The sequence below is a fragment of the Sabethes cyaneus genome, chromosome 2 (genome assembly GCF_943734655.1).
Source record: "Sabethes cyaneus chromosome 2, idSabCyanKW18_F2, whole genome shotgun sequence".
NCBI lineage: Eukaryota > Metazoa > Arthropoda > Insecta > Diptera > Culicidae > Sabethes > Sabethes cyaneus.
Window position 1 is genome coordinate 198,102,717 of NC_071354.1, and position 21,295 is coordinate 198,124,011.

Consider the following 21,295-nt stretch of genomic DNA (forward strand, 5'->3'; position numbering starts at 1 on the left):
TAGTCCAACGCAATTATATCAAACTTTTCGACTCAAACACCAGTATGTGCTGCGGTTGAATGCCATTCTGAAATTTAAAGCTAAACATCTAAGATTAAGATTTGTCGAAAAAAATTAAGCTTACTGCTGTACTGCGGCGAATTCGGCGAATCTAATTTTAGCGAAACCCCGGGGATCATATTCCTCAAGGCTCACGGCAAAATTCCTAGCAAATTAAAGCTTATTTTCACGGGTAAGTTCATGATTTTCATGACGGATAAGGCCATAAATACGGAAGTATACAGAAGGGGGCGCCTTAACATACGGATTTTACACTTCATTAACCCCCCCTACGTACTCAGCTGGCTTACCGTTCTAAGACAAAGCCTGATAAACAAAGTTTCTCCAAATTTCTCGGTTGTGGGCTGTCGCTCTTTAATTGTTCGGACACCGCCAGATCTGGCTCCACCTAGTCTAACCTTTTTGCTCGCTGCGCCCCTGGTCGTCTAGCATCTATCGGATTTGAAGCGGACATCATCTTTACAGAGTAGTTATCCGACATTCTTACAACATGCCGTGCCTATCGTATCCGTCCAGCTTTAGCCACCTTTTAAATACTTGGTTCGCTATAGAGCTGTGCGAGCCTCCCAGTTGGCCTCGAGGTAAGACGCTGGTCTAATAAGCCAGTCGTCGTATGTTCGAATCTCGGCTGGGAGAGGCTGTTAGAGTCAATAGGATAGTAGCACTGACCCCGCACTGTCCTGTATTCTAATAGCTGGTTGCGAAGTCTGTCGTATAAAAAACAGAAGGTCAAATTTCGATAACGGAATTAGCACCCAGGCTTTGCTTTTTTAGAGCTGCGCGAGTTCATGGTTAGCACTCGCAGGTCCTCCTTGAGCATTAGCCACGTTTCATAATATGCATCTCGTAGAGGGTGCACTTTGTACGGGGACTTAGTCTATTCGACCGTAATTGCTTATAAAACCCATACTAAGCACGACTTCCGCTGATAATACGCCTCCAAATCTCACGACTAATGTCATACCGTTGCCAGTGAGTCAAGGTAGACAAATTCATCGACTACCTCAAACTCTTCGCCATCGATCATAACGTTACCGCCCAAGTAGCGTCGGTCGGCCTTGGTTCTGCTGGCCAGCATGTTCTTTGTAACCCAAACTTTTCTGCTTCGCGCTTTAGGCTGGTTCAGTCACCGCCACAGATGTTTGCCAATAATATCCATGTCGAGGCGTCCATGTTCACAGCAGGCGAATTGGCTGGATTTTTTGGATATCCGGATGCCCCGCGTGATGATATCCACTCGGTTCATAACGCATTATAGAGCTATGTTGAACAGCAGGCATGAGAGACCATTGCCTTGACGAGGCCCTCTGTATGATTCGAATGAATTCGATAATCCACTCGAGATCCGACCCTGTGTCGGACCCTGTGTACCATTCATCGTAGATTGAATCAGTTTGAGCTTCCTGGGGAAGCTGTTCTCGGCCATGATTTCCATAGCTCCTTTCGGTCGATGGAATCATATGCGGCTTTGAAGTCAATAAACGAGTGGTGCGTGGAAACTCTGTATTCGCGGCCCTTTTGGAAGATCTGCCGCAGTGTAAATATTTGATCCGTTGTTGATCGTCCTTCAACGAAGCCGGCTTGCTAATTTCCTACAAATCTGTTCACAATTGGTGATAGACGGCGGAAAATTATTTGGGACAGCACCTGGTAGGCGGCATTGAGAACGGTGATCGCGCAATAGTTCTCATAGTCCAATTTGTCGCCCTTTTTCTAGATCGGACAGATAATCCCATTTTTGTACTCCTTCGGCAGCTGTTCTGTATCCCAAATTCTTACAGTTAGCCGGTGCATACAAACGGCCAGATTTTCTGGGCCCGTTTTAATAAGCTCCGCTCTGATGTCATCTGTCCCAGCTAATTAATTGTTCTTTAGCTGCATGATGGTCTCCTCAACTACGTCTATCGTTGGAGCTGAGAACTGGAGAGATACCTTCTCCGTTTGCCGCACCATCAAAATTGCTTTTCCCGTGTTTACAAAGTGCTGCCTCCACCTTTCGGTCACCTAACGATCGTTTTCCGAAAGATTTGATTTCGCTGCATCTTCTTCTGTTTGTGTCTTTCCACGTTCTGACGTGTGAAAACGCGCATCTTGGCCGCCCGCCCGGCGTTCTCCTCTCATCCATCACCCTCGTATCATTCATCGTCCAACCCATAGTTCCGCTGATTTCGTGCCATATGTCAACTTCGAGTAAGTGCGCGTACTTTGAGGCGATGTCTGACTGCTTCAACCGTGCAAGTATTACCCGAGGTTGGCGTCGGTACCGAATGTTATTCACAACGGAGAGTTTTGAGCGCATCCTGGAACCCTCACTAGGTAGTGGTCCGAGTCAACGTTAGCGCTTCGATAGGCTCTGACGTCGATAAGTGCCGACAGTCGATTCCAACGTGGTCGATCTGTGATTCTGTCTGTCCTACTGTTCTGTCTCCAGGTGTGCTTGTGAAGAAGTCTGTGCTGGAAGAAGGTACTACGTAAGGCCATGTTCTTGGAGGCGGTCCAGTTGATAAGTCTTAGGCCCATTTCATTGGTCTGCTGGTGTGCGCTGAACCCTCCAATCGCGTTGTGATCCTCCTCCAGGCCGAACTGAGCTCCACCTTCTCGTCATCGGTACTTCTGAGGTGAGGGCTGTGCACGTTGATGATGCTTATGTTGAAGAACCGGCCCTTGATTCTTAACCTCCACATTCCACAGGATTATTTAATCACCTGTCACCCTCCCAATCACCCGTTTCCGTATTTTGCCCATCGCTATGAAAGGTGTTCCCAGCTCATGTGTGTTGCCATAGCTCTGGTAGATGGTATGTCCATCTCTGAACGTACGTACCGTTGATCTCTTCTAGCATACCTCCTGCAGCACTACGACGTCGAACTTGCGGCTCTCCAATACGTCAGTGAGCAGCCGAGTGCTCCCTTGGAAGAAGTTGAGAGATCGGCAATTCCACGTCCGTAGTCCATAGTCCTTTTTCGTCGCGTGAGTCTATTCCGATTGTTCCAGTATGAATTGTATTGTTTTTCATTCGTTGCTTGATAGTTTTTCGTGGTGGTGGCGGCTTGGAAGGCCTACGACACCAACCTCCTGTCTCGCCGGAGGACCAACCAAGTTCAAAAGAGCCCTCCTTCCCTGTCAGCGTACGACCTTAACAGAGTTGGTTACCAGATGCCCACCAAGGTTACTCGTATCCCGGCTGGTACCACGTGGAGGCAGGGATAGGAGTTGTTGAATAAGAGGTTGTGAACCACTGTAGGGTCTATTTGATGCCTACAGGTATGCAAGGCACCGACGGTACGCATTGCTCAGCCGTTTTGCCAGCCAGGAACTGCGCTCTTGTGACTGACTATTACCTTGAGCAGTTCCATAATTATTTAATCTATTTTTGATTTTTCGTACATCATCGGTAAGCGGATAGGCATTGCTTTCTAGAGCTTCTCATGACTCGTTTGAAATCCAATGACTTTTTATTGAAACATTCGATTTATTGATAGCCATTTTTCTGTGTATTCCGAACGGCATCGAGCAGAAGTTGTCAGCGGGACCGAAAGGGTTGAATACGCTACAGGTGACCGAGCACTAGTAGTAATCGTCGGTAAGCCTATTCGGATCAGCCAACAATACAGAAATGAATTTATTGCTACGTCAAACAGACTACACTCACATACAAATAAAATACAATAAAATTTCTTTGATTAAAAAGCACACAAATCACGCTAAAATTATATCTAAAAATTATATTAAAATTGTTTAAAAGTTGGACAGTACGAACATAAATTGTAGGACTAAAAATGTGAGTAATTGTAAAATTAAAAATAGTTTGCTAAAACTTACAACTAAATGCGAAATAAATAATTACAGCTTAAAAGCGACTCAAACATAACCTCACCACCGAGTTGACTATATAGAGGTCCGAAGTCATTTATCTACTGTGCCAACAAACTTTTAAGATTTTTATGTAAAATCTTGCGAAATGCCACGGCCTAAGAACACACCTGTTACAATTGTGACGCCTCCAGAAGTTTCGACCGGAGAATCAGATGAACCATGTCCGTGCGGCCGTCCTGATGAAGCAGAAACCAACATGGTGCAATGCGAACGCTGCTATCGCTATTATCATTTTACGTGTGCCAACGTAACCGCAAGCATAGCAGCAGAGGATCGTCAGTTCGTATGTGTGGCCTGCATACCTGTCGTGGAACCAGTTCCTAGTGTGGCTAGTTCTAAATCCGGAAGGTCTACAACTGCAAGTGCTAAAGCAAGAGCTGAGCTTGAACTACAACGTCTAGAGGAAGAAAAGGAGATGGAGAGAAAGTATATTGCCAAAAAATACAATATTCTCCACACGCAGCTGGATGAGGAAGAGGAAGGGAGTGTAAGAAGTCGTCGATCGCGGCGCAGTACGCAAAGGATGCAAGATTGGGTAATGAGCCAATCAGTCCCGACTACGAGTGCCAGTACCGGGTCACAACAAATCCCCACTGGTGTTCCGTCCCGGACCGGAGCCATACCGAAACAAACTCCTTCAGTACTAGCTTCGCAAAAGTTGACCACTTCATCTAATCCCAATGTGCATGCAGTGCAGTTGCAATCTACCGTGTCGAATGCTGTTGTTCCAATCAGAAGCCGGCCGCTAATTCCTCAGAACGCGAATATGTTGCCCTCTAGCGCTGCTAGCGATAGTGCTCTGCTAAGTGAAGCTGCAGGAGGCGCAAATGCTAATCCGTTATCCCTGATGAATGTTTCCGTTTCGCCATTACAAAATTTCGATCAGTCGGTACAGCAGCTGTACGAGTTTGAAAGGAGGATGGATGCACTGCAGCTGCAATTGACTAACAAATCGCCAAGTGAACATCAGCAGCAACCTAAGTCAAATCCGTTACACTCCAATAAAGTGCCAGATGGACAATGTACCGAATCCGTTGCGGAATCCAATCATGCAAATAGGGTATCGCAATACGAAGTTCCAAAAGATAATGGCAACGTACCTGTTAGCAGTTCGGTAAGTCAAACGTGCTCTAGCTCAATGAATGTTACCACTTGCTGTGGACAAATAAACACGACAAGCTTGTCCATATTCGATACAACACCGCCTTATACACGGCCAGTTGTTTCAGTATATCAAAATATACCCCACACCTCGACCGGACCGCGTCCAACCCCTTCTTGCTTACCATTCGTTCCGTCGCACATGAGTACCCCTCAGCATGTCACGCCGCCCCCCTTTGTATGCACGGTATCATCTCATTTGTCACCAATTGTTTCACCAATCGTACCAGAATCTGGTGCAAACCACGTCGGCCCTCCCGCTACCGTCTCCAGACAGCTGTTTAGTGTTCCCAATGCCCAACAACTCGCCGCCAGACACGTCGTTCCCAAAGATCTTCCTATCTTTACGGGCGATCCAGTCGAGTGGCCATTGTTCTTGAGCAGCTTGCAGAATTCAACAGAGTTGTGCGGATATTCAGATGGAGAAAATCTAATGCGGCTCCAACGTTGTCTAAAAGGAAACGCCCTGGAAGCAGTTCGGAGTTACTTACTGCACCCATCGTCAATGCCTTTAATCATCGATACACTAAGAACATTATACGGGCGACCTGATTTGATAATCGGTTCGCTGCTAGCGAAAGTGCGTTCTACTCCTACACCAAAACCCGAGTGCCTGGATACCATTATCAGCTTTGGACTGGCTTGCAAGAATCTATGCGGTCATCTCCGTGCAGCTGGTCTTCACAATCACCAATCAAATCCTATTCTCTTACAAGAGTTAGTAAATAAACTGCCCGCGAATATAAAACTAAATTGGGCACTTTTCAAGCGGCAGCAGCCGGTTGTTGATCTCGCTACGTTCGGCAACTTTATGGATGAAATCGTGACGGCGGCCAGTGATGTTTCATGCGTTTACGAAGCCGAAGGGTATCGCGCTAACAAGCAGGAGAAAAATAAATCCAGAGAGAAGATGTACGTTAACACACATGCAGCGAATGATACGAAGGAAAAGCCGAATAATATCCGCAAAGAAATTCAACCGAAGCCCTGTCCGGTTTGTCACAACGAAGGCCATAAAGTGAGAGACTGCTACACTTTTCGAAACAAGAGCTTGAGTGACCGCTGGAAACTGGCTCAAGAGCGACATTTATGCCGTCGATGTTTGGTATCTCATGGAAAATTTCCGTGTAAAGCCACTGTATGTGGTGAAAATGGTTGTGAGGAACGTCATCACAGACTTCTTCATCCTGGAAAACCCCCTGTTTCTGAAGCTCCAAAGACGACCAGTACTGTAACTGTACATCGTCAGCTCCAACAAACCGTCATGTTTCGGATACTACCTGTTACCCTGCATGGAAACGGTAAAGCTATCAAGACTTATGCCTTTCTGGACGATGGGTCGTCCACGACGTTAGTTGAATCTCAAATCGCAAACGAATTGGGAATAAAAGGTGACGTGCATCCGCTTTGTTTACAATGGACCAATGACATTGCACGCACGGAGGATGATTCACAATTGGTCAATCTAGAAATTTCCGCTGCAGGCCATCTGAAACGGCATGCTCTGAAAATGGTCCATACTGTTAAAAATTTAAACTTGCCGGCTCAATCGTTAGACTATTCGTTGATTAGCGATCAGTTTCCCTATCTGAGTGGGCTGCCAGTGGAAAGTTATGAATCGGTAACACCTACTATTTTAATTGGACTCGACAATTCTCATTTGAAAACCGCCCTGAAACATCGTGAAGGCTCCAGTAATGAACCAATCGCTACTAAAACACGCTTGGGGTGGACGATATTTGGAGCGATAATGGCTAAAACTAACAATAAGGCCCAGCACCAGCTTCACATCTGTGCCCGTTCGCCTGATACAGAGCTGCATGAACTGGTAAAAGAGTTTTTCTCTTCGGAAAATGTAGGTACAACTATTTTACCGAAAACGGAAAGCGATGACGACTTACGTGCCCGCGCCATACTTGAAAGTACTACAGTTCGAACCGCTTCGGGAAGATTTCAGACCGGGCTGCTCTGGAAATACGATAATGTGAAATTTCCAAACAGCAGACCCATGGCAGAGAAAAGATTCCAGTGCCTTGAACGTCGTTTGGCTTCCAAACCAGAGTTGTATATGAAGGTACGTGAGCAGGTGAAAGAGTATCTGTCTAAGGGATACGCTTACAGAGCTAGCAAAGTGGATTTCGATTCTTTAAGTAACAATCGGATGTGGTTTCTGCCTCTAAACGTCGTGATTAATCCAAAAAAGCATAACAAGGTGCGGTTGGTGTGGGATGCTGCTGCTAAGGTCCAGGGTCAGTCGTTGAACTCTGCCTTGTTGTCAGGTCCCGACCTTCTTACACCACTTCCAGCAGTTCTGAGTCCCTTTAGACAGTTCCAGGTGGCTATAGCTGCAGATATTTCCGAAATGTTCCACCAAATTATCATTCGACCGGAAGATCGTTCGGCGCAGTTATTTTTGTGGAGGGATTATCCATCGCAGGCATTTGATGTCTTCATCATGAAAGTGGCAACGTTCGGCTCAACCTGTTCACCTTCTGCTGCGCAGTACATCAAAAATCTAAACGCCGAGGAGTTTTCTAAAGAGTACCCCCGTGCAGCCGAAGCAATCAGGAAACATCACTATGTGGACGATTTTTTGTATAGTGTGGACACGACGGAGGAGGCAATTCAGCTTGCGCAACAAGTAAGGGAAGTACACTCCAAGGCGGGGTTTTATATCCGTAATTGGCTCTCAAATTCAAGCGACGTTCTCACACGGGTCGGGGAAAACAGCGTGGAAACTTCGAAGTGCTTTGCGGTTGACAAGTCTGTGTGCAGTGAGCGTGTTCTCGGTATGATTTGGAACCCAACTACGGATCTGTTTGTATTTCAAGGCCTGTTTTCTGAGGATATGCTGCCGTTGATCCAGTGTGCTGAGGTTCCTACCAAGCGACAAGCTCTGCGGGTTGTCATGAGCATATTTGACCCTTTAGGGCTGGTAGCGGTGTTCGTGATACATGGAAAAATTTTGATTCAAAATATCTGGCGTTCGAAGATCGACTGGGATGAGCGAATATCTGGCGAACTCTTTAGTCACTGGGAGCGATGGACAAATCTGTTGCGGCAACTGGAGCAGATTCAAATACCTCGCTGTTACTTTCCTGGCAGTTCAGTGGAAGCATACCATACAATTCAATGCTACCATTCCTTTGTGGATGCTAGTGAGGAGGCCTTCGCAGCGGTAGCATATCTTAGAATCGTCGAGAATGAAACGGTTCGTTGCGCTCTTGTATCAGCAAAGACAAAAGTCGCTCCACTAAAACCCATGTCCATTCCCAGACTTGAGCTAAGTGCAGCAGTTTTCGGGGCGAAACTGGCCAAGGCAGTTGCGGAGAATCACACTCTAACCATAAATCGCCGTGTTTTTTGGAGCGATTCCCGTACGGTGCTTTCCTGGCTGCGGTCAGACCAAAGAAAATATCGACAATTTGTTGCCTTTAAGGTGACAGAAATTCTTGAGCTTTCTGATGTCAATGAGTGGCGGTGGGTTTCTTCTCGCTTAAACGTCGCAGATGAAGCAACAAAGTGGGGAAAGGGACCATGCATCAACAACGACAGTCGCTGGTTCCATGCGCCAAGTTTTCTGTATCAGCCGGCTAGCCTTTGGCCACAACAAGATCAACGTGATAGTGAGACAGTAGAAGAGCTTCGCCCAGTTCACATTCATAGGCAAATTGCTGTGGACCAGTTAATTTCGTTTGGTCGGTTTTCTAAATGGGAGCGCATGGTGAGAACTATAGCCTACGTATTTCGATTCGTCAGGAAGCTTCAACGCAGAGTCAAGAACCAGAGTGTGGATAGCCAGGAATGGTTTAGTCAAGAGGAGATTAAAACGGCAGAGTCAATGGCTTTCAAGCAAATCCAGCAAGAAGCGTATGCAGATGAAATCGTCATATTCACCAAGAACCAGCAGCTCAAAGTGGAGCAACGACTAAAACTGGAGAAAACCAGCCAGCTTCGCAAATTATCTCCGTTTCTGGATAAGCAAGGAGTTCTTCGGATGGACAGCAGGGCGTCTGTTACCACGCAAGTAGCGACGGACTTCAAGGCTCCAGTGATTCTTCCGAAAACCCATTACGGAACTCAGCTGTTAGTAAACTGGTACCACCGTAAATACAATCATCGTGTTGCGGAGACTGCTGTGAATGAAATGCGCCAGAGATTCTATGTTTCGGAGATGAGAGCGGTTTTTCGAAAGGTTGGCAAACTCTGTCAATGGTGCAAGGTGTATAAGGCAGTTCCTGCGGCTCCCAGAATGGCACCACTACCTGAGGAGAGGATGACAGCATTCGTTCGCCCGTTTTCTTTCGTTGGGGTCGACTACTTCGGACCAATGATAATCAAACAAGGGCGCAATAACGTGAAACGATGGGTAGCAATATTTACTTGCTTGACCGTTCGCGCCGTACATCTTGAGCTGGCCTACAGCTTATCTACCGAATCTTGCAAACAGGCGATTCGGAGGTTTATTGCGCGGAGGGGGGCTCCAGCTAAAATATTTAGTGACCAGGGTACAAACTTCATCGGGGCAAGTAATGAGCTGAAAAGGGAGCTACAGCAGATTTATCCCAATCTAGCGTCAACGTTTACTAATGCAAATACGCAATGGCATTTCAACCCACCGTCTTCGCCACATATGGGGGGATGTTGGGAACGCATGGTTCGGTCGGTAAAGAGTGCTTTAGCTTCGTTATCCACGGTACGAAAGCCAGATGATGAAACGTTTTGGACACTGCTGATCGAGGCGGAATCGATCGTAAACTCTAGGCCGCTTACTTACCTGCCAATAGAATCCGAGACACATGAAGCGTTGACACCGAACTGCTTCCTGATGCTTAGTACCAGCGGGGTAAACCAACCAGCTAGGCCACTGATTGACGGAAAATTGGGACCTTGTTCTAACTGGAAGGTTTGTCAGCAACTTTTGGATCAGTTCTGGAGTCGTTGGGTAAAAGAGTACCTTCCCACGATTACCAAACGTACAAAATGGTTTCAAGATTGCAAACCAGTACAGGTAGATGATCTCGTCGTAGTGGTAGAAGAGAACCAGCGCAACGGGTGGCTACGGGGACGAGTTATTCGTGTGTTCCCAGGTCGTGACGGTCGTGTACGCAGTGCAGAGGTGCAAACAGCAACTGGGATAGTACATCGCCCAGTGATCAAGTTAGCGGTTCTGGAAGTAGCAGGTACAGCTGGAGTGAACACGCAGCAATACGGGTCAGGGGATATTCCGAACGGCATCGAGCAGAAGTTGTCAGCGGGACCGAAAGGGTTGAATACGCTACAGGTGACCGAGCACTAGTAGTAATCGTCGGTAAGCCTATTCGGATCAGCCAACAATACAGAAATGAATTTATTGCTACGTCAAACAGACTACACTCACATACAAATAAAATACAATAAAATTTCTTTGATTAAAAAGCACACAAATCACGCTAAAATTATATCTAAAAATTATATTAAAATTGTTTAAAAGTTGGACAGTACGAACATAAATTGTAGGACTAAAAATGTGAGTAATTGTAAAATTAAAAATAGTTTGCTAAAACTTACAACTAAATGCGAAATAAATAATTACAGCTTAAAAGCGACTCAAACATAACCTCACCACCGAGTTGACTATATAGAGGTCCGAAGTCATTTATCTACTGTGCCAACACTGTGTTTTTTCTAAAAGTGCAAAATAATGAAATACTTTTTTGTCATAGTCAAGATTGTGTAATTTTGTAATGGCGCATCAGGATTGCTCTGGTGGTCTGCTGGTAAAATATGGCTTCATCGGATTTACCCGTGTGTTACTACATCAGACAGGCCCGCAGTTATTGTATCTATCAACACTATCGATTACGAGAGTTTAATCCATTCAAAGCTTCCTTTCGTGTCCACCACTTCAACTTGCACTGATGAAAAGGCAAACACGCTTATGTTACGCTATTTACCTTACCGGCCACGCCATGCAGCATGTATCCGACCAACCAACAACGGTCAACGGAAGTAAAAGCAGTAAAAATCGACAACATTCATCGACATTGTTCGATCATCATTTGCAGACTGTCGGTATCTAGTGAACAGAGACAGACCTACACCGAAGAAGCACCACTTATCGTATCAATGCTGTGTGTTAGCGCGATGATCATCTTGAAATAGGAAAATGTTCGATTATGTAATCAATTATTTATTTGGCACTTGCTGCGCAATCAATTAATGTAATAATATTTAATTTTTACTAAATGTTACTGGAGATTTGTTGGAGATGGTTTGGTTTCAATCAACTTGGAAACGACGAATACTCAACCACAGAGCACTGCCCGTTTATGCAATTTCAATCAAATAAAATTGCATTTGCGACCTCGATGGATGGATCCATAAGACTTCAATTTTTTGCGCTTCGAAATTACCGGATGGTTTATAAGCATTCGTGTACCAAATCCGATGTAAATGTTGAACTTTTTTAACTTGGCTGACACTAGTTCTCCTTACAATTTTCGCATGAAGTAATGAGTTTAAAAATTTCCAAAATTTCATCCAATTAGCAAACATAATGAAACAATCCACAAGCATGGGTCAACTGTAGCCTTACCGTCGCACAATCATTCGACGCAGGAATGTGCACTATTCCCGACAGTAGTCAGAGTAGTGGCAGTATACCAGTGAGTGGCCTTCGGTATTCAGTCCGCCGTAGTCATAAAATTTGAAACTTTATACCTTACTACACATTTCGTTTCGCAGCGGCGCTGCGTGCATTCTTCTTCTACTGCCGGGCCGCCAGCGCGAAACCAGACTTCTTTTTCGCCGGCTTTACTATTTTAACGAAAAATCATTTATTTGTTTTAAGCGGATTTGTTATTTTTTCCCGGCTGAGCGCAACTCTCACAGTGTGTGGTGCATTCGAACCGAATGGATGCAATTTTTGCGTTGCAAAATTTTCCAGGTCATCGGGAAGGTTTTGTGATCACTCCGCGGAATGCCAGTCGGTGCGGAACGGACAAACTGCCTTTCGCAGAAAAATTTGGTTGGAAAATTGTTAACCACGAGTATTCCAAGTTTTGGGTAAAAGCATTTCCGAACTAGTTTTTATTGCTAACTGTCGGTTCAATATTTTTCCTCTGACACATATGCCGTTCTGGCCGCCTAAACATTTTGTATTATTTTTATTGCGCGCTCTGGCCGTTTTCTCCCGGATCCCGGTCTGGTGTTTAGCTTTGCGTTTTTCCAAGATGCATGATATTAGAGCAGTTCAGGCCTCGTTTTTTTTTCTTCCTGCAGGTTTGACTCGCGCACACTTTCTCCCTATCGCATAACCACTGCATCTTTTTTGGATCTATTCGTATAATATTAACGATGCTAGTTTTTCTCACAAACAAAATGGAAGCGTGAAGTAAATAGTGTGTGGCGGCAAATAGGAGCAAGAAAAAAATAGTTCTGTCAGTACCAGTAAAACAAGAATAGGGGCAAGAACAGAAAAGGCGCGTAGTGGAAAATCTTTTCCCCAACACACCGGTAAGCAGAAGAGCAACTGTAAGTTGGATGATTTTTCCGACTCAGTTTTTCTAGGCACGTGCTGGCGCGATGAAGTGTGTGCACTAGCAGTTGGTGGGTAGATTAGAATCGGCTCGTGGAAAGTGCGCATTTTTATCGCGAAGCGTAATTCTAGTTCTATTGGATAGTTGTCATCGAAATTATTTACTTTCAACGACAGTGCGCTTAACGGTTTTCACATTGCCGCTCAAAAGTTAGGTTATGGTTTTATTTGACGTTATTGTATTACAGGTTTTTTAAAAAATTTGGTTGTTATAAAGTCGTTGTACGAAATAGCAATGGAACGTTAATTTTGTTCGTTGGTCAAACTTGGGTATGTATTCTTTTTTTATCACTTCTGTGTTTTTATTTCAATCTTGAGGATTTCTTGTTTTCATTTTACACAATTATGATTAACTATATTATTCACAAACTATTGTTTATTTTAATCAAAATTAACTAACTATCACAAATCACACTGTCCAGAATCGTCGGCAGAGTCATGTATTTCATGTCTTGGTTTGTCATCAGCAGAACTTGTAAAAGAGCAAATAAGGACAGCCATGTTTTGTTTCTAAAATGTGAATTCAGTTCTAAAACTAAATTTTTACTATAGTATGTATATTAAGAACTATATATTATTCGACATTCACTTCTTATAATTATGGATACGTAGAGTTCGCTGCCATATTATGCACACTGCACTGCAGCTTTGCTTTCCGAGATTGTTTTTGTTCTTATTGTAATCATACGAGTATTGTGATCGAATGGATTCCTGAATTTCATGAAATTTCGACGCGGGCATGGTTAGTGGACAATGAAGTAAAACAGTAGTTGGAAAATTTTAGATTTCCAATTTCCCCAGGAAACTAAAAAGGAATTTTTCTCCGATTTTCACGGGAATCGTCTATTTCCAAAATTCGTACCCCCTGTACGAAGCATCGTAGAACAAAAGGTTTCGTTTTCGACAGATTAAGATGAGATTCCTTGATGTAGAGCCGCAAACAAAATGGCCGTTCTAAAGTATCCGTTTTACTAGACGTCCGACCTGTGCTTTTTACATGCTTCTGTCGAGGAAAAATGGCTATGTTTCCGTTCGTCGGATTTACTACATGTTGTGACATGATTTTTGCAAACTTGATTTGAAACCAAATGGAGAAATTGGAGAAATGAAGGTGCTTTGATTAGAATGTTTTCGTCTATTAACCGAATAAATTTCTACGATTTTTTGCTTACTTTACTATAATGTTTGTTCAACACACTTGTTTCAATTGAAACGTAAGCCAAGCACAAAGTATTTAGAAAAATAAATTTTGAGCGTTTTAGTAGAATGGCCGAAAAAATCCAGCTGTAGTATAAATAAATAAAAAAAATTTCCAAATTTTCTCATTTAAACACATACATATTTAAATCTTTAGTTGAAACTAAGTACGTGTCCTTCCAGGAAATGTTATTTTAGTTAACACCAGTGCACACCCAAGTAACAATGTGAATTTTATTCCACTCTTTCTTATTGCAGTTTTCATGACCAATTCTGGCATTAATTTTAAAGAGGTCGCATAATGCATGCAAAAGGGTTGATTATGCGACCTTCTGAAAACTAAAGCCAGAATTTTGGTTAAAAATGCCATAATAAGAGCGTAATAAAACCTATATTGTTACTTAAAGAGTACACTAATAATAAACCATGCTTTAAAGTACGAAAGCGAGCGTTTTCTACGAATTTTTTCGTTGTTTTCTAGCACGAAGTAGATTCGTAAAATCAGTCCTGAACGTTTCGTACATATAAACAAAGCTATATTCCATGGGGTCAGTCCCGGCGTAGTGGTTAGCATTCACGCCGCGGACCTGGGTTCAAATCCCAACCCCGCAGAAGTCACGAATGACCCAAGCTGGTTAAAGTGATTATAATCTAAAAAAAGCTATATTCCAAATTATTGTACACTCAAGACGCTTTTTACGCAAAGGATACGTTTCGCGTGAATTTAAATCGCGTATAAAACCGCGTAAATTCCGAAAATCGCATAAAAAACCGCATAAATTCCAAAATTCGCGTAAAAAACCAACCGCGTAAAAAGCGACTTCGGTGTATTTAAAAAAAAGATTCGTGCATTATATGAAAGTACGAAGAAGTACGAATATAAAAATAGTATAATACCGACACCTATTGGAAAATAGCGAAAAAACTGACATGGACGGAAATCTAAGTTAAGCTTGTTTGTCAGATTTCCGTAAGAACAGCCGACGACGCCGCAAACCACAGGTCCGTCACAACTACACATTAAGCAAGTCATCATTGCACTAGTATATTTTCTCTTTTATACAATCTTCGCAGTCCGATCTAGCCGATAACGAAGCTAGGCAATAATCTTACATCAAATGCGTTCTGATGCAAAATGTGCTGCGAATTTGCTATCGTACTGAATATGAACCGTTCGTAATAACATACGCGGTAGAAAATAAACCGACGAATGTTTTTAAATGGTATGAAATATTTTTTGTCACCTACTAATATTTTTTCTAAAAAAGTACAAAATTATTTTCTCACTGTAGTTCTAGATCTTAAAAGACACGTCACTCGTAAATGTTCCATATGATGATACTGTCGAATTTCGTTGGTCGGTTCTCAGCTCGTCGCGACTTGCGAATTTGAACTGACGTAAGGCGCAATTTTATGAGGAGAGCCCAAATAACAATTTTAAGTCTTATTACGTTCCTCTAGTGGTTTTTAATGACCAATTTTATAAAACCGCTAATAAAACTAAACTAAGACGGTTTTTGGCTAGGTGTCCACATACTATCATGAATAATTCAATCATTTTCCAAGCAATTTCAAGTTTTTTATACGTGGAAATCTTATAGAACAAGCTTTCAGGATATATAAACATTCACGATAGTTTTACAAAAGTTAGACGAGGTTTTTTCAATTAAATAAAAAATTTAACTAAAAAATGAAATTTTTCTCACATTAGGGGTCTTTAAAGTGACCTTAAAAATGATCCGCATTCCTCAGCTCAACACCACTTGTTTTGTATTTAATCCTAAGGCTTTGGTCAAAATTTCAGCCAAATCAGTCAACATTTGCGAATTTGAGACCGTTTTTAAGAGTTTTAAGAATTGCTTTTCTTATATGACCCGCCTAATCTTACAACTGAGCATCTTGTACACGAATTCTATCTAGATACCTAGTTGTAAGATTAAGCGGGCGATATAAGAAAGTATATACAGTATCCTGAATATCCGCCTTTTGATCCGAGGGTCCTAGGGCTGAGTCTCATATACCATATGCTTCGACATCCACCGCTGGAAGCCGACGTGGGTCACGGCGGCATCTCTTGCTTCTACAACGCTCGCTGGATGACAACGAGAGTCTCAACGGAACCCGCTGGTTCGAAAACGACCGCTGTATGACGCTAAAGGCCCTGGCGGCACTCCCTTCTTTATCAACGACCCGCGAGAGTACCGGTGTTGGTCCCTATCCCAACTGTAACGACCGACAGTAAGAGACTTTGAGAGTCCCAGTAGTGCTTCGTAGCATAAGAACAGTTGCTGGAGGATGTTGAGAGTCTCGGCGGAACGACCTGCTTCAATGACGTTCGCTGGAGGAGGCCGAGGGTCTCAGAGGCGACCCCTAGTTCAACGACGTCTGGTCAAGAACGACGAGTGTCTCTTTGGTGCTCCCAAAAGCGTCGACTGACCGCAAAAGTACTTTGAGAGTCCCGGCAGCGCATCGTAGCATATGAACGATCACTGGACGGATGACAACGAGAGAGTCCCAGCGGTTCCCCTAATTCGACAACGACCACTGTAGGAAATTAAGAAAACCCGTGGCGCCCCTTCTTCGACAATGACAATGAGCTCTCTAAACTCGGTATATCTGATAGATTGACTTCATGGTTGAGCTCATATCTAACAGACCGTACTTTACGGGTCAAACTGGATTCCACAGTTTCACGTGCATTCAGTAATATTTCTGGTGTTCCGCAAGACAGTAACCTAGGGCCTTTGCTGTTCACCTTGTACTTTAACGACATAGCCATTCTGTTTGGTTCCGGATGCACACTGGTATATGTCGACGATCTAAAGATCTACCTCGTTGTGAAATCTATCGCTGATTGCTACCGATTGCCAGCGCTGTTGGACACCTTTGCTGATCGGTGTAATAGAAACTAGCTCACAATAAGCATTGCCAAGTATGTGGTTATAACATTCCACCGATGTAATATGCCCATCTCATTTGATTACCGGATAAACGGAGCTATTCTCGGACGCGTCGATCAGATCAGCGATCTTGGAGTTCTGCTGGATAATAAGCTCATGTTCAATCAACATTATACTGCTGTTATCTCTAGAGCTGCGCAACAACTTGGGTTCATCACTAAAATTTCCCGAGACTTCACAGATCCCCATTGCCCCCATTGAAGGCATTGTACTGCGCGTTGGTACGGCCAATACTTGAGAATGCCTGTGTCATCTGGAATCCTCATAGCCTGTGTTGGAAAGCCAGAATAGAACGTGTCCAACGAAGATTTCTGGCTTTAGTTTTCAAAAGGTCGCATAATCAACCCTTTTACATGCATTATGCGACCTTTTGAAAACTAAAGCCAGATTTGTTCGAATCGCCCTAAGACATCTACCCTGGCGTCTACCTCACAATCTTCCCCACTACGTAGACCGATGCCAGCTTTTGGATTTGGAGACATTAGAGAATCGTCGAAGGATTCAACAAGCAACTTTTGTGGCCAAGCTGCTAACAATGAAATAGATGCCCCGGCTCTGCTGTCCCGTATTGATTTTCGTGCTTCACGTAGATAGCTTCGCTCATCAGATTTACTGACAACCAGATTCCATCGGACTATGTACGGGTTTTATGAACCACTGACGTCATGTATCCGCACCTTCATGCTGGTCGAAGAATTATTTGACTTTGGAGACGTTTCTTCACGCACCTTTAGTAGAAGACTGACAAGGTCTAGGATGCTGCAATAGTTTTGTTCTAGATTTAAGTTTATATTCACGTAGATAATATCAAAATTGTCAGATGAATCGACCAAAATACAAATACAAATACGAATGACTGCTGGAGTACATTGTGGGTTCCAGCGGCGCCCTGTACTTCACCAGCGATCACTCGAGAACGTTTTGGATCGCGGCAGCGCCCCAGCTGTAACAAATATTGCTCAAAACGACGAAAGTACCGGTGGTGCAAGAACCGGCTGTTAAAGGACTTTGTAAGTCCAAGTTGCGCTTCGTAGCAGATAAACGGCTGCTGGAGGACGCCGAGGGTCCCGGTGGCGCTTCGAATAATATGGTAAAAAGAAAATTGTGTCAATATTTACAAAAAAAACCCACACTTTTGGAGAATGAAATGAGCAAGGTGCTGGAAGAAAATATGCAATTGGTCATCGAAAGCTTTAATTAATTTATGAATTTCGACAATGTCTCATTTTTTACCACAGAGTTTAACTTTTAACGGTCAACTAGAATCATTTTCCGGTTGCCGACAAAATTGTTGGATATATTTTACTACAAAAACGTTGAATTATCCATGTTACGTGTCATGTTATGTGCTTTTGGGTTTACAGACGTATGGACCTAGAACCGTTGTCAGATTGTCGAGCTGAGTCGAATGGTATATGAGACTCGCCTCTAGTACCCTCGGATCAAAAGATGGATTTTCAGGATACTGTATATACTTTCTAATATCGCCCGCTCAATCTTACAACTAGGTATCTAGATAGAAATCGTGTGAAAGATGCTCAGCTGTAAGATTAGGCGGGTGACATATGAAAAGCGAAAAATTCTACGCCTTTGGATCAAATATAAAACAAGTGGTGTTGAGCTAAGGAATGTGGGTCATTTTAAAGGTCACTTTAAGGGCCCCTAAAGTGAGAAAAATTTCATTTTTTTATTAAATTTCATATTGAATGGGAAAAATTTCGTCTAACTTTTGTAGAACCATCGTTAATGTGTATATATCTAGTAAGCTTGTCCTATAAGCTTTCCAAAAATGTAGAGCTTAAAAGAGCTTAAAATTGCATGGAAAATTATTATGGTATTCTTGATAGTATGTGGACACCTAGCCAAAAAACGTTTTTTTGCAATAACCTGAAGTTTTGGGGGTGTTAGAATGATGTCAAATGTGTTTTCATGATGTACCAGGTGCGACTAATAACGTACACCAGGTCACTTGAAAAGTATATCAAAAAATTATGCAGTAAAACCTATTATGCTTTTCGTTGCTTGGCAACCACCACCATAATTTAGTACAACTTTTGGCTATAAAGCCTTAAAGCATACAGCTTGCTCTGGTAAAAAAGCTAAATCAGTTTGCCAGCTTTGTTTACTTGAAAATACACCCGTGAGTTAAAGTTAAAGTTTTACTGTCAGATCATCTTGACGATTGGGTCTATAGCGACCATAATAAAATATCCCATAGAATATTTATTAAATTTTCAGCAGTCTCCGTTGGTTTGTAGCATATGCACATCAAATTTTGTCGTGCATATGGATATGAGCGTCGTGGATAAAATTAACGCGGCATCAAAATTTTGAAATTTTTCGAAAACTGGCAATATAAATAAAATATATTTTGCTAGTCAATCTCAAATTCTATCAAAATTACTTTAGTTGCTTCCTGTGACAGTAAAAAGTGTGACTTTCTTTCTGTAAAACACTTTGTATTTAATGAATTTTTGTTTGCGAGTTAAAACAAAATACTAGAATATGGCAATATAGCCTAGCATAAAAAAAAATGATTTCGCTGTTGAACTTTAATATCTATATATATAAAAGTGAGCGTGAGTTTGTATGTTGGTATGTTCCGCCATAACTCCAGAACACCTTAACCGTTCTACACCAAACTTGGTACACATGTTCCTTGATATAAGGGAATCTGCACTGGGAGGTTGACAAAAGGGGGTCCCCAACAAGGGAAGGAGGCCATAACTCCGAATCGCTTGGACGGTTCTTCATCAAACTTGGCACACATGTTTCTTGACATAAAGTATTCAGCACTGGGGGTGGAAAAAGAGAGCTATCGCTAGGAAGTACAGTATTAGCAAGGCAACGGTTGAGAAAATCCTTCTGAAACTAAAATCGTTCGGATCAGTGGTGGATCGCTCTGGCAGAGGTAGAAAGCGCAAAACGGATGCAAAACGCCAACGGACACCAAGAACATGCGCGAAATCAGGGAGAACCCGAAGGTAACTGTCGGCGAGATCCGATAAACCTTTCAGATATAAATTTCTGGTTGAAATGTTCGTCGCCGTCTCGTAGAACAGGCGTTGAATAGCAAAGCACCTATTTATAAGCAATGCAAACAAAGCCAAACAGCTAAAGTTGATTGATAAGCATGCTGATAAGCCTATGCGTAGGGATGTTTTCCCGTGCTTTCGCGCGGTAAAGCATTAAAGATCAGGTCCCGGTTTGTTGTTTGTTGCTAAAGTTTTCGGAAACGGTTCCCTGGACGGAAGAATCAAAATTTGACCTCATCTGATCGTGTGTGGCACAGATCGGCTGAGGAGCTTAAGGGGGCATAGTACTTTTTACACCACATTTTTTGCCTAATTTCAAATGTTTTATTCTCGATAACGCGAAAAGCGAATCGATTCGGGTCTTTTGCATTCCAAACATTGCACTTTATACTAATATTTACAATTTTGTTTGCATATGTAAACCTCTTCCCCTCTCCCCTACGGCTCCTGCGGTACCATGGATCCCCTGATTTGCGGTACCATGGATTGGCGCTGGGAGTCTTATCCGAATTGAAAAATTCCAAAACGACATGAAAGTATATTAAATTATCTCGTGTTTGACCCATCCTTTTTTTAAAATTCGAACGCATAACAAAATGGCGGACATTCAAACATAAAAGTAACGTTTTTAGTCGAAAAAATTGACTTTAAACATTTCTAAAAACTACAAAAATAGTAATATCACAAAAAGGATGGGTCAAACACTAGATAATTTTGTTGACTTTAAAACAAAAAAAAGAATCATGAGAATTGCTGGAGCCGTTCTTGAGATATTTATGGTACCGACTTTAAAACCTGGTTTCGAGAAAAACGACGTTGAACTTTTTATTCGCCGTGTAATCGCTCCAGACATGCGCGGTACAAATAGCTGTAATTTTGTCAATTTTTGGAATTCATTGAAATGACTTGAAACACATATGGTCAAAATGTTAATCTATCGAAATAATCAATAAAAAAAAACTCGATTTTTTTAAGTTGAAAAAGTACTATGCCCCCTTAAATGGCGCCACATCCAAGGCACGGCGAACCATAGTGGAGGAAATGTAATGGTTTGAAGGTGTTTTTCGTGGCAAGGAGTGGGATGCCTCGTGAAAATGACAATAAAAATGACTGACAGCAGATTCCTACATCAATATCCTACGGAAAAAAACTGGAGGTTTCGCTGATGTAGGCGGGCCTTGTAGAGAGGTTCGTATTTGAGCAGAGTAATGACCCGAACCATAATGCCAAGAAGATCAAGTGTTTCGTCCGACTTTGTCGAATCAAATCGCTGAAATGACCTCCAGAAAGGGCGTTATGGGTGATTCTCGAAGCCTGGGTTGACAAAACTGGTGTTACCGATAAAAAAAATATTTTACGTCTTCAAGGTCCAGGAAGCATCAAACCGGAACTACAAACAAGACATGGTGGCCAAAATCCGTACCAAA

At 42.8% G+C, this 21,295-nt stretch overlaps 1 protein-coding gene across 1 annotated transcript; it reads left to right on the forward strand.

Moving 5' to 3' along the window:
* The first annotated feature begins 4,021 nt into the window (after nt 1–4,021).
* Nucleotides 4,022–10,396, forward strand: LOC128736527 (uncharacterized). The gene has a single exon (XM_053831010.1). The coding sequence runs from the start codon at nt 4,022–4,024 to the stop codon at nt 10,394–10,396; it is 6,375 nt and encodes a 2,124-aa protein (XP_053686985.1).
* The last annotated feature ends 10,899 nt before the right edge of the window (nt 10,397–21,295 follow it).